General features: G+C 28.9%; 1 protein-coding gene across 2 annotated transcripts; it reads left to right on the forward strand.

Moving 5' to 3' along the window:
- The first annotated feature begins 1,626 nt into the window (after positions 1–1,626).
- Positions 1,627–3,364, forward strand: LOC129316900 (UPF0481 protein At3g47200-like). 2 transcript variants are annotated; one of them, XM_054961300.1, is made up of 3 exons: positions 1,627–1,720; positions 1,954–2,401; positions 2,552–3,364. In XM_054961300.1, the coding sequence occupies exons 2-3, from the start codon at positions 1,956–1,958 to the stop codon at positions 3,219–3,221; spliced, it is 1,116 nt and encodes a 371-aa protein (XP_054817275.1). In that variant the 5' UTR covers positions 1,627–1,720; positions 1,954–1,955; the 3' UTR covers positions 3,222–3,364. The 2 variants fall into 2 exon arrangements, with proteins under 2 accessions (XP_054817275.1, XP_054817274.1); XM_054961299.1 differs by having other exon boundaries at positions 1,954–3,364.
- Positions 3,365–13,508: the final 10,144 nt, after the last annotated feature.

A 13,508-nucleotide genomic window follows, 5' to 3' on the forward strand; every position in this document is an offset into this window, starting at 1 on the left:
TTCTGTCTTATCATTAAGATACATTTTAAAAAGTTTATTTGACTCCCTTTATAAGTAATGATGTAGCTTTTTAAGTAATATTTAAAATATATTTTTAATTTAAAATTATTTTTTATGAGAAAAAAATAATATAATATTATTTTTAAATTTTATTATATAGAGATATATTTAAAATTTTACATATTTTTTTATATTAATATTGATAAAATTGATAAAGATAATTTATAAAGAAAATTGACAAACTAAGTTTTTCTTAAAATAAATAAGAGAGAGAGAGAGAGAATTATATATATTAATAAAATTTATTAAATATATTTTACAATCTTATATTTTTAAGATAAAACTATAAATTTTTAAAAATATCATGCATTAATATTTTATTTGTAAAAAAATATTAAAAAGAAAAAACATATGAAAACGTTATATTAAAAAAATTATTAATAAAACCTTTTTTGTTAAAGTGTGTTATATTTTGGGTTGTCAAATTTATTTTAAAAGTGTCTTATAATTTAAAATAAGTTAATATCTATAAAACATTTTTCCCATTTTACCTCATTGTATATATTAATCTAGATTCTTATATCTTTGAATTTATAACATTTTTCTTACTTATCATAAATTAAAATTAAAAATATATGTTTTTTTATAAGAATACAAATTTTATTGTTATGAAAATTATTGTTGAAAATTGTTTATATTTTGAATAAAAAGAGCATAATTTTAATTGAAGCGTGAAGAAAGTTCCGCAGGAAAAATGATATTTTTAAGCTCAAAATGTTATTTTAATAATTCTTTGGGAGTATATTATAAAATAAATAAACAAAATTTACTTACCTTTTTTATTTGCCGGAAGAAAATTTACTTACCAATAATGTTAATTAAAAGAAGAGGACGAGAATTATAACAGGGATCGGTGTTGGGAAGAAAAAAAGGAACATAGTGCGTTTCGGTCATAAAATATTATTTTTCATGTGGGCGCTGAAGAGCACAGCCTATTGAATGTCCCGGGGGAATAGATCTACATGTGAAGAACATACTTGTTAGCTGAGCAATAAATGTGCAAATAATTAATTTTTATATTTTTAAGTTTGGATTAAAGCTAAAAGAAAGTTCCGCGGGAAAAAAAAATGACATTTTTAAGCTCAGAAATCAAAATTTTATTTTTATAACTCTTTGGGAGTAAAATATAAAATAAATTTAAAAAGCTCAATATCGCAGTTATTAGCCTGTTTTGACCTTTATGTGCATTTTTTAAATTTCAAGCACTGTCATTGTAGACTGATTAAATTTAAAAAGTTAGAAATAATAAAAGAAATTATAGGGACTAAAACTAAAATATAATAAAAAATACATGATTTACTATTATATTTTTTCCTAATAACAATGTGTCGTTTTGATGTGAAGAATATTTCATCAAACTAAAAGTTTTTCCTTCTGTACATTCCCGCTTTCTTCCTGAATATTTTTCTGTAATCGTTTCTGTGGATCTTTATCGTGACAGACAACTCAATAGCAACTAATCTTACTAGAAAATTCATGTTCAATATACTTATAATTATAATTATAACTTCCATCTGGCTTCCTCAGTTAGCTAGTATATATAGCCGGCACGGAGGATTCATTAAAGCATACTGAATACAACAATTTGCAGTCACAATACCAACTTCTCATCATCGTCAAACTCATCTCTAAAGATATATTCTCCGATCACTTGGAACAAGTACGCATCACGTCCTCTTGTTTAATCTTTAAGGCTTTTCTTAATTCTGTACTCTCCTATTGCTTACAATTTTTAGTAAAATTCAGTACCTCAACTATATATTAGCCTGTTTTAATTGGTCTTCTTGTTTTGGTTGTGAAAAGATTTGCGAGATCACAATTTACGAGAAACACAATTTATATATTTCCCGAATCGAGCTTTATCATCAGTCACCTTGTTTGTTTTGCTAATAGATATGGAAGATGATGAGATCATGATAGACATAAATGCAATAATGACAAAGAATAGAGACGAAGATGGCCTCTCCTCGCGTTTGCGGTGTATTTACAGGGTGCCTCCAATGATTCGTCATCTAAAAAGGCAAGCTTACACTCCACAGGTTGTTTCCATCGGTCCCTTCCACCATGGTGACAAGAGGTTGAAAGACATGGAGAGGCACAAAGAAATAGTGTTCAAAAGATTTGTAGAAAAATCAGCTATGGTAGACTTGGACACTTTGGTCAACTTTGCAAAACAGTCTGAGCTCAAGGTTCGTGCTTCGTATTCAGAGAACATCAATCTTAGCAAGAAAGATCTTGTTAAATTGATATTAGTGGATGCTGCTTTCATCATTGAGCTCTTTCGGATGTCCTATGAACGTGTTCCTGAGATATTCAAAGATGCTAAACTATCACAATTAAAGTTGAGGGAAGCTGTATATCTTGATTTGCTTTTACTTGAGAATCAACTTCCCTTCTTTTTTCTTGAAGAGCTATTCAATATAGCATTTCCGATTGATCTTAGTGTTGACTGTCGTTCATTTCTTGAGCTTACATATTCCTACTTTTGCAGTGGTAACATTCAAAGTTTAGAGCCTCATTCCAATATCAGGATAAAGCACTTCACAGATCTTCTTAGATTATTTTACTTACCGGAAAGAAAATCGATAAGGCATGGGTTCAAAGGGGATAGATCTGATTTTCCTTCATACAGCGCAAACGAGTTACAAGAAGCAGGAGTAAAGTTGAAGAAAAGTACAAGCAAGTGTTTACTAAACTTGAAATTTTCAAGACCTGTTCTAGAGATTCCTCAAATTCATGTCGACGACGCCACTGAAACTTTGTTTCGTAATATGATAGCTTTAGAACAATGTCATTATCCTTATGAATCTTACTTTGTGGACTATATTTTTGCATTGGATTGCCTAGTCAATACAAATAAAGATGTGGAGGTCCTCACTCATAAGAAGATTATTGAAAACTGGCTGGGTGATGCGGATGAGGTTGCTGCATTATTTAATGGTCTTGGAAAAAATATAGGCAGCAGCGATTTCAGTGTTGAATACCTTGACACTTGGAGAAGGTTGAATAAGTTCTATCAAGATCCTTGTCACAAGAGATTGGCAACTTTGAGAAGAGATTACTGCAACACACCTTGGCGAACAGTGGCTTCAATTGCTGGAATCATACTTCTCATTCTCACCATTATTCAAACCATATTTTCTATCCTCCAAGTAGTATAGAAGCATAGCTAGCTAGATTTGAAGCTTGTAGAATTAATTTAATGTTCTGTACTGGGAATTTTTGTTCCCGTATTCAGCGTTTCTACAGCACCATGTGTAACCATATAAATAATAATCGCAATCCTCATGCTTCGTTTTCTTTACGCAGCTGTCTATACATTCCTTGCCCAGCTAATAGGTTCCACACCGGTGGCATTTCATTCAACGTGGACCGAAGTCTTCGTCAAGTGACACATTCACTTGTCCAAAAATCGCATAACTTCAGAAATTATTGAAATTTTCCACTAATCCTGTGAATTTTACAAATCACTTTTACGCAATATTTTTTTATAAAAATAATGTATCGAAATTTTAATTATCATTATTAAAATATTTATACAGGATATTTAATGAGAATATAATTAAAAAAATCTAAAAAAATTTAAGAGATTAAGGTTTTAATTAACTTTTTTTAGTACTCTCTGCGTCTCAATTTATAAAATGCCTTTGGAGGAAATTTGATGTCCTAGAATATGACATATTTTGATAAAAATAAAATTTTATTAATAATATTTTTTTAACATTATCCTTTTCATTATATTTTTTTCTATTTAATATTTTATCTAAAAGTGTGTTATAAATTAACATGAAAGGAGTATAATATAATGTAGAGAGAGAATTGAAGGAAGCTAAGCCTATGTGTTGCTGTTCCCAGTGAGTAGAGGATAAATCTGCAGTGAGGTGGAAGTAGCTGCAGTTCTATCATTTGTTTTTGAATCATGTCATCTGCCATCACCCAATGAATCTCATTGGCGTATATGAATCTTATGTTTTTGATCCCTTCATAGCCTCGGTGTCGTGTGTATGTAAAAAGCCAAAAATATAAGAAAAAATTACATATAAATCCTGTAAAAGTTAACTTATTTATGAATAAGTTTCATAAAATTTAAAAACCACAACTTCATCCCTTAAAACCTGAGTGCAATTTGAAATTTGATTAAAAAGATAGTAATGTCTACATCAATCAAATAATTTATAATTATTTCACTAGTAATTTATAAATATAACTTTAACTTTTTACAACTATAATTTCATGTATTCAATAATTAAATTGATCAATTTACAACTATAACTTTAACTTTTTACTAACTATAACCATTGAATATGTGAAGTTACAATTATAAAAAGTTAAAGTTATAGTTATAAATTACTGATGAAGTAGTTGTAAATAATTAATGTTAAACTTTACTAGTAACACATGATTATTTAATTATTGGATATATGAAATTACAGTTGTAAAAAGTTAAAATTGTAGTTATAAATTGCTGATAAAATAGTTGTAAATTAATTATTTGATTAATGTAATATATATTTAATAGGGGTATTATTATTTTTGTAGCTTAATTTTAAATTACACTTAGGTCTCAAAAGATCTGGATGTGGTTTCCAAATTTTATGAGACTTACTTGTGAATAAGTTTGTTCTATAGGACTTAAATGTAATTTTTTCAAAATATAATATCTTGAAATAATATTCATTGAATGACTTTATTGTCAAGAAGACGTAGTATATTTCATTTAATGAATTATTTATTAAGGTATATATTAATGGACGGTTTCTTTATTCTAAAAAAATATTTAATTGTGAGAAAAAAGTTAAACAATTTTTTATTATTTATTAAGGGAGAATAACAATTAAATCTATCTAAAAAAATTAAATCAATATTTACAGTTAAATGCTTGACAATTTTTCTTAAAAAATCTTTAAGTATCTATTTAAAAAGTTATAAATAAAATTCTCAATTACAATAGAATTATATTTAAAATTTAAGTGTTTTTTTAACAATAAACTAAATCATTTGTATCCTTTTACAATTATAGACGGAATATTTAATCAGAGGAAAGGTAATACTATCAACTATTATTATGTTTGGATGAGTGGTGATTTAAATTTGGATTAAATATATTATTTGAATACATGGATCTTGATTTAATCGAAATCCAAGTAAACTAATTTACTATTCCTTTAAAATTTTAAATACACGATATACCTTAATTATTTTAAATTTTAATCTTACTCTTTGTCATTTTACCGTTTCAATCATTTTTAAAGGATTAAAAGTTCCATTATCTTAATTATAAATAGTAACTCATTCTACCTTTTATAAGTTATACTGTTTATATATATTAAGGATAAAAAACTTTAACTACTCTAACTTTGTCTTGTATTAAAGATACAAAAAAAACCTTTCAAATTTCACCTTATATTTTGGTAAAAAAATTCATCTTATATTGAGTGAAATTAAAATATAGTCATCTTAGGACTTGTTATATTGTATGTAAAATTAAACTTCTTCTGTTTAACAATATAAGGCATTTTTGAGTAGTTGAATATAAAAAAATATAAAGCAGTTTTAGTGTTTTAAAATGTAATCATTGTATTTTTTTTAAAATACCCCTAATAAATAAATTACTTAATTTTTATTTTATAGCAAAGTAGCCTATTAAATAGGATTAAATATGAAAAAAGTAACTACTTTATTGAAAGTAAGATTCGATTAAAAATACTTTATATTTTTAAATGGAGATAATAATAAATTATTTAGGTGAGTTAGATCTTAAAAATTTATATACCAAGATTAAGACATAACATTTACAGAGATGCTGCTGCAACTCCTTCTACTATTAGTAGTAGTACCATTGAGAGTGAAGGACCTTATGATATATTGAAAAAAAAAAGATTTTGTATAAAATATTGACGACGAATGACCTTTATTCACTTTTTGTTATATTAGCAAGGGCATTTATGTCATTCAGCACTCAATAATTATTGACAGCGAATGACTTTCTCTTGACACATGTTCCAAGTCCTTATGGGTGAATAAATTTGGGGTGAAGTTTTTTTTTGGCAATTTTCCCTTTTTAATCAAAATTTCTAAATATAATATTAATTAAAATAATATCAAAATCACTTTTAAAAAGAAAAACTTAGAAGAATGATATTTTAATCACATTTACAAATATCCTAATTAATCGTATTGTAAAGGAATTAGATTAAAAAAAATTATTAAAATATATTAATTTTTCCTGAATCTAATCTAATAAAGTAGTGATAATAGTTTATGATTTTAATAATATAAACCCATTTCAACAACTTTTCTTAATCTTTATGAAGTTAATTAAAAGTGTTTTATATTTTCAATTTGAAAAAAATATCATATTTTATTTACAATTACATACCATCTATCCAATAAGATATTTTGGTTCCATTAAGTCATTAAGGTTTTGACTAATTTGTAGTGAAAGCATTTGTTTCAAATGATATTAATAAAAACATATATTTTGATGAAATGCTATTTAAAAAAAATTAACCCCTAAGACGTTACCAAATCGCTTTTCACTCTTCTATCACTTCAAGTGATTTTGTCCAACATCTTAAACAAAAAAAAATATTATCTAACTAATTTATTTTATGGGTTAAAGTGTATTTTTATCCTTAAATTATTCTTTGACGTGCACCCAATATTTTAAACTATTTGTCATATCAATTCAACGTGTACCCACCGTTGATCCTTTGGTATGATATTTGTTTAATTAGTTAAGTTTGAATAGTGGCAAAGGTCATTATAAATTTGATATTAGTTTCTTGAGATTCGAGAATTGGTGCTAGTGTGTTTGTCCTTCTGTTTGTGCATTAAACATTTAGCATATTGAAATTTTGGCAATACGTATTCTTTACACATGTCTTTCCTTTTTGCCTGTTTAGTAGTTGTAATCCGATTTGTAACTTTCATACATACTATTGGTGAGTTGCTGTCATCATCCCAACGGAGTACTGACAATTCCCTGAACCGTCTAAGGGATGAGGTGATGAACCTCTGGGAAAAAGTTTGCGAACATGAAAATTAAATTGCGATGTTGAAGCGTCCGAGAACTACAAAAAAACCAAAATTGACTCATCTATTGGTCAGGATAGTGAGGAGCCTTCCAGAGATTTTGAATCCAAGGAAAAGGAATGCTCAGCAAATGAAATTGAGCAGGTAGGTTTGCAACAACACTTAAAATGGTTTTAATCCCCTCCATCCACTTCATTATTATCCTGTACCTCCATGGGCTTACCAATGGAGCCAATGTTGGACTTCGATGATATTTAGATCCAGTCCTGCTTATATGGGCTTCGCAACCATGATGTCAGTCCCAGGTTTCACTGCACCAACAATAGAATTATCAGCAGCGCCATTTGTTGGTCCTACATTTAGTGGCATCCCATCACCTTCCTCTTCCAGTAACAACAGTGTTTGTTCTGGGACTAAGTCTCCAACCTTAGGAAAACATTCCAGAGATGCAAGTACTCAGGCAGGTGATGCAAAGAGACAGAATCTTTGGGTACCTATGACTTTGAGAATTAATGTTCCAGGAGAAGCTGCTAGGAGTTCTATATGGTCTGCGTTCAGTACAAAGATTGAACAGAACAAACCCATTATCATTTTGTCAGAGATAGTTATGTGATCTCTGGTTGGTAAGAATATTCGATTATGTGACAACCATTACTTTGAGGTAAATTGATACCTTTCATGTTTAAACCTCAAGGACCACGTCATAAAAGAGCCATCACAGTCAATTTCTATTGCATGCCATAGCGATTGTGTTAAAGTTTTGACCTTCAAACTCCATAATAGTTGCAATTAAGATAATTTTTCTTTTCCACTTAATTTTTTAGCTGCTTCTGTCATCTAGTAGCCCTATGCACAATTTTTGAGAATTTTCTGGATGTCTTTTATTGCTTCTTTCTCTTTTTCTCCTTTATGCAGTCCTTTATTGTATCTTGAAAATCTATATGCTCAGAAAAGCTTCTTTCTTATATTCTGAGGCAACCAAAACTATGCTATTTAAGACAGTCTGTACTACAACATGGTGAAGCCTTTCTTGCTTCAAGACATAAGGTGTCTTACAACACTGCATACATTGTAAATTGCTAGGAGGATTGTTACTCTTTCTTATTTGACTTCTATTTTTATAGAGCATCTTTTATTTGTTTCTCGTCCTTCTTATTGTACAATATTTGATAAACTTTTCTGTGTATCTTCATTATATGCATGTTTTCCTTGATTGCTATGGCTTATCAATGTTGATATAACTTTCCTTTCTTGTTTATTTAGTTATTTTCTCTTTTCTATTTCATTTTTGGCTTTGTGGGAAGGGTAGAATTTTTCCACACCCTTCTACACATAAAAGCTTGTCGAACACCAGGTCCTTCCTGTAAGATAAGAGAGATTGCTTATATTCTTAATTTAACAAGAAATGATTACTAAATTGTCATGAGCCCCATATTGGGGAGCTTCACAAATGGTGTGGGGTTTATAAGTTTACGACACTCTCCCACCCAACAAATTAATCTTTTGAAATAGACTCTCTCTTTAAGTTTGTACTCGTTACATTGGCGCCTTCATTAAGAGCCGGTGTCACGGCAAGGTCACCCATAGAGGGTTCTGACTGGCAAAAGGTCGAGTAAAGTGCCATGAAATGAAACCACTCGGGATGTCGGTTCTTGATGGGGTGACATTATCATGAGTCTCACATTGGAGAGTTTCACAAGTGACATGGGGTTTATAAGTTCAACAGGCAGGAGCTCTTTCACCCAACATGCTAGTCTTTTAAGATGGACTCTCTTTTTAGGCTTATGCTCATTACATAAATGAACATTTGTAACATTCTTGTAAAATTCAAAGTGATGGGAAGGCCTTGTAAATGAAAATTCCAAGTCATAATTCCGGTAAAAACATGTACCTATTTCATTTTCTTTCTAGATATATTTATCATTTCCTTTCTAAAAAAAAATACTTTTTCATGTATCAAACATAAGGTAAGGAAGCACTGAACTACTACATACGGAAGCTTATGTCTATGCTTTGCATATCTGGCTGATCAACACGTTGGACTGACCAACCTATGATTTCATGTGTTCTTTGCCAATGTCTGGGATATGAGATATTTCATAGAATTGTCACACGTGGACTTTTTTTTATATGTAACCTTGGATTGCTCAAAAAAAAAATCTTCATGTGTCATCATTTTATTGAGAAGCCTCATAAACGCCTAAATTTTGCATTTATAAACTTTCCATTGTAGAAAAATCTTTGAATTATGGAAGGCATTTGAACATTCATGCTAGAATTTTTTTTAAGTAACACATTCAAAACATTAGTGACTGAGATGAGTCTTTCATTGGGAGGTTGTTACCTTCTGTGTTTCCGGAAGCATGTAGAAGTTCTTCATACTTCTGATTCATATAAATTTATATGGTGAAAAAAATTTGCGATGGCAATGTGTGAATGAGTTGGGAATATTAAAAAGAGGTAATATTAAAAAGCTATAATAAATAATTAAATACTTAACAAGACCATGTGTTTAAATGTGACTTCCAATGTAAGGTATTTATTTATGGATATTTTTGAACTGCTTTTGTAGCATTCATTGATTCATGGGAGCTGCATTCTTTTTATTGATTTCTCAAGATTCAATTCATGTAAAGACTTTTTTACCATTTAAAAAAAACAGAGAGCTACAGGCTTTGGTCTAAGTAGCAGGTGTTATGGTTATTTAAATATCCCTCCGTTTAAAAATATAAGGTAATTTTTAAGGGTTTGAATGTTCAAAAACATAAGGCATTTTTAATTTTTCAAGATATAATCATTGTCTTTTTTTAAAAAATGCTCCTATTGAATAAATTACTTTATATTCATTTTAGACTAAAACACTCTATCAAATAGGAGTAAATATAAAAAGACAGGGTTTGTTGAAAAATAAGTAACTACTTTATTGGAGGATAAGTTTTGGTTAAAAATGCCTTATATTTTTGAACAAAGAGAGTATTAGATTTTGAATTTAAATTTGTATGAATGCAGAAAATATTTTTTTTAAAAAGAAAAAATATAAATTTTAATTTTTGCACTTTGTTTGCATTTTACTATTGGTCTGTGCACTTATTTTTCGGCGTTCTAAGTTCCTATATTTTTTTTTCATTATTTTAAATCCCTATATGAACAAAGTGTAGGAATATTAGAGGGACCTAGCTAAAACAATGAAAAACAAAATTGTAAAGACCAAAAATATTAAAAAATGTATAAGGATCAAAAGCAAAATATGAACAAAATGTAGAGACCCAAAAATATGTTTTTCCTTTTAAAAAAATACTTTTAATTGGGTCTGACATGATATTAGATATCATATTGTTATATATATATATATATATATGAAAACTTGTTGCAGTCGAATATCATATAATGTCATTGGCAAAAAAAAAAAAAAAGAATATCATATAATGTGTTTATCAATTTTTGACAGTTGCAATTCACCAACAAGAAGCTTCGATTGTACTTGATTTGGGGCTTGTTTGGTAACCCATCATTTTACATTTGGGAAGTCCATTTATGTCCAAAGTTGTTTGGATGACAATTTTTATCCAAATTTACTTTTTTAAAAACACATTCAAATCAGATTTAAAAATGAATTTGGTCAACATTACCTGCTAGAACTTTTTATACTGAAAGCACATTTCTAACTCTCACGCTTCTCCAATATCCTAGACACTATACCCACCGTTCGATCATCACTCTCCTTCCCAAATTGAATTAAATCATGAATAAATCCTTTACTAGAGACCCCAACACTTGTTACTATTTTTGTGATTATTAAAACAACAACAACAAACAACAACAAGCCTTTATCCCACTAGGAGGGGTCGGCTACATGGATTGCAAGACACCATTGTGCTCTATCATTTATCAAGCTTTTAGGAATATTATTAATTAAGAGATCGCGTTCAATAACTTCCAAGAGTGTTCTCTTAGGCTTTCCTCTACTTCTTTTAATCGGACTCAAAGTTATATGTTCTACTCTTCTCACTGGTGCCTCCCTTGGTCTTCTTTGTACATGCCCAAACCATCTCAACCGATTTTCTACCATTTTTTCCTCAATAGGTGCCACCCTCACTTTTTCGCGTATGTGCTCTTTTCGAATTTTATCTTTACGTGTATGTCCGCACAACCATTGTAACATTCTCATCTCTGCTACTCCAATTTTATGCTCTTGCTGTCCCGTTAGAGCTCAGCATTCACTACTATATAACATTATCGGTCTGATAGCAGTGCGATAAAACTTTCCTTTAAGTTTATTAGGCATCTTACGGTCGCAAATAACTTTTCTTTTTCGCATACGTGCTCATTCACTACTATTTTTGTGATTATTACAAGATATATAAAATTAAGAGGCACGGTTAATTCAATAACCTGCTTTAAAAATAAAAAATTTACAAACATTTCCATATTCAATGACATGTTCTAATTAAAAGAATAGCCAAAAAAACAAAAACAAGAAATATTAAAAAAGAGATAATATTAAAAAACTGTAATAAATAATTAAATACTTAATATTTTATTATAAGAATTAAATATCCTCCTCAAAAATGCCTTATAAAAAGATTAGGGGTATAAAATATGAAAATTTTTAACCCAATCAAGTTTCTCTGGTTTCATGTCTACGTGTAGATCTAGCAGTGTCATAGGCGTGTTTTTTTTAAAAAAAAAAAAAATTGCCCAACCCAACAAACTGCACATAATTTTATTTTTTTAAATGCAATTCTACGGAAATACTTCTCTCACCATCACATGATGATAAGTTGAAACATTTTTAATATCAAACATTTCTATAACAAAAATTACAAATCATAAAAATTAATATCCTTTTTAATAATTATACATTTAAAAGCACTGTATTTTATATAATTAAATAATTTTTAATTTATTAAACTGATTTTTAAAAGGATTTATTCAAACACAAATTCTTTTATCACAATTAATTTTTATTAAATTAACTGTAACCAAATAAACTAACAATTGACTTGTGAAGCTGTTCATGAATTATGAGACGATTTTTTATGGTCAAGAATTAGACAGCCCAAAAATTAATATTAATCATCACGACCCAAAATTTGAGTTGTGATTGGGGCATAGGCTAAGCTAATATATTTTCATTTAATCTAGTAAGCCTGAACATATTATGCTTCTCACACATAATATCTCAATAAAACACAATTTTTCCTTACCCAACTTTTCACCATTCATAACAAAATTCAATTTTCATAAAACAGTAAAAGCATCATTAAAAAAAGAGTACAAAAATATTGCAGAAATAAGTAACTACTCCCAAAAGTTATGTACTATTATTATTGCACAAAGGTAAAAGACACACAAGTCATGTGATCCCTATTTGGATAATAGATAATGTTTGTACGTTCATAATGCATATCAGACCTTGAAGGTCCCCAAAGGGGGAAAAAACAGCATAAACCAGTGTACATAACAGAGTTCCCCAGCACAATTTAAGCTTACAATTATCCTATCCAAAAGCTCCTCTCAATTTATGAGTCAACTCTCAAAGGGAGAATATGGGGAACGAAAAAAGAAACTTTACATCATACAGAAGATCTCACATGTTCCTTCACCATACACTTTTTCCCCTATTATTGTTGTCAAGTTTTCCCCTCTTTTTTTTTTTAATGTGAGAAGTGAGAACTAACGTCCATTTAAAATATGTTCTAACCTGAACTATAACTGCAAAGCATTATACAGGGCTCCCATTTCAACACAGAAAGATGGTGGGACAACCTCACTTTTTTAGAAGCCTTCTATGGAACACCAATACAGGAAAAAATGAAGCCAAATCATGTCTAGTAGCTGTAGAGGTGTTTGACAATCATATCAAACACCTGTGTTTTAAACTGTATAATTGGATCCAAGATAGATAGAGAGGAAAAAAAAGATAAATCTTTATTAAAATATAAAATTTGAATCTAACTTTATAAATTAATAAAGATAAAAGAAAATCTTTAATAGAAGATGATCAAAATTTTTAAATTTATACAACTAATAAAGCCAAAAGAAAATCTCCACGAATAAAAATAATAATTTAATTTCAGATTCTTTCTACATATGTGCCTCAATATTTATAGACAGAAAAATAACTAATAATTCCTAAAAATACTCCCACTAATCCATAACTATGATAATGGAAAATAACTACCTGAAAATAAATAAATAAAAATTCTAATTTAATCTCCAAGTATCCCATGATAATCGTAAACTTACTCAACAAAATAAAAAAATAATCTAAAAAATATTACTAAATAGATAATATTTAAAATAACTTGAAAATAATAATTGCTCCTAATATCTCTCCAACTTCCGTACATCACCCATTATCTCATACTACTCTTACTCTATCATTGTACCTACAGGGCACTTGAGCTGTC

This window comes from Prosopis cineraria, unplaced genomic scaffold, assembly GCF_029017545.1.
Source record: "Prosopis cineraria cultivar Desert tree isolate PC_DT_omini unplaced genomic scaffold, ASM2901754v1 PC7, whole genome shotgun sequence".
NCBI classification, from domain to species: domain Eukaryota; kingdom Viridiplantae; phylum Streptophyta; class Magnoliopsida; order Fabales; family Fabaceae; genus Prosopis; species Prosopis cineraria.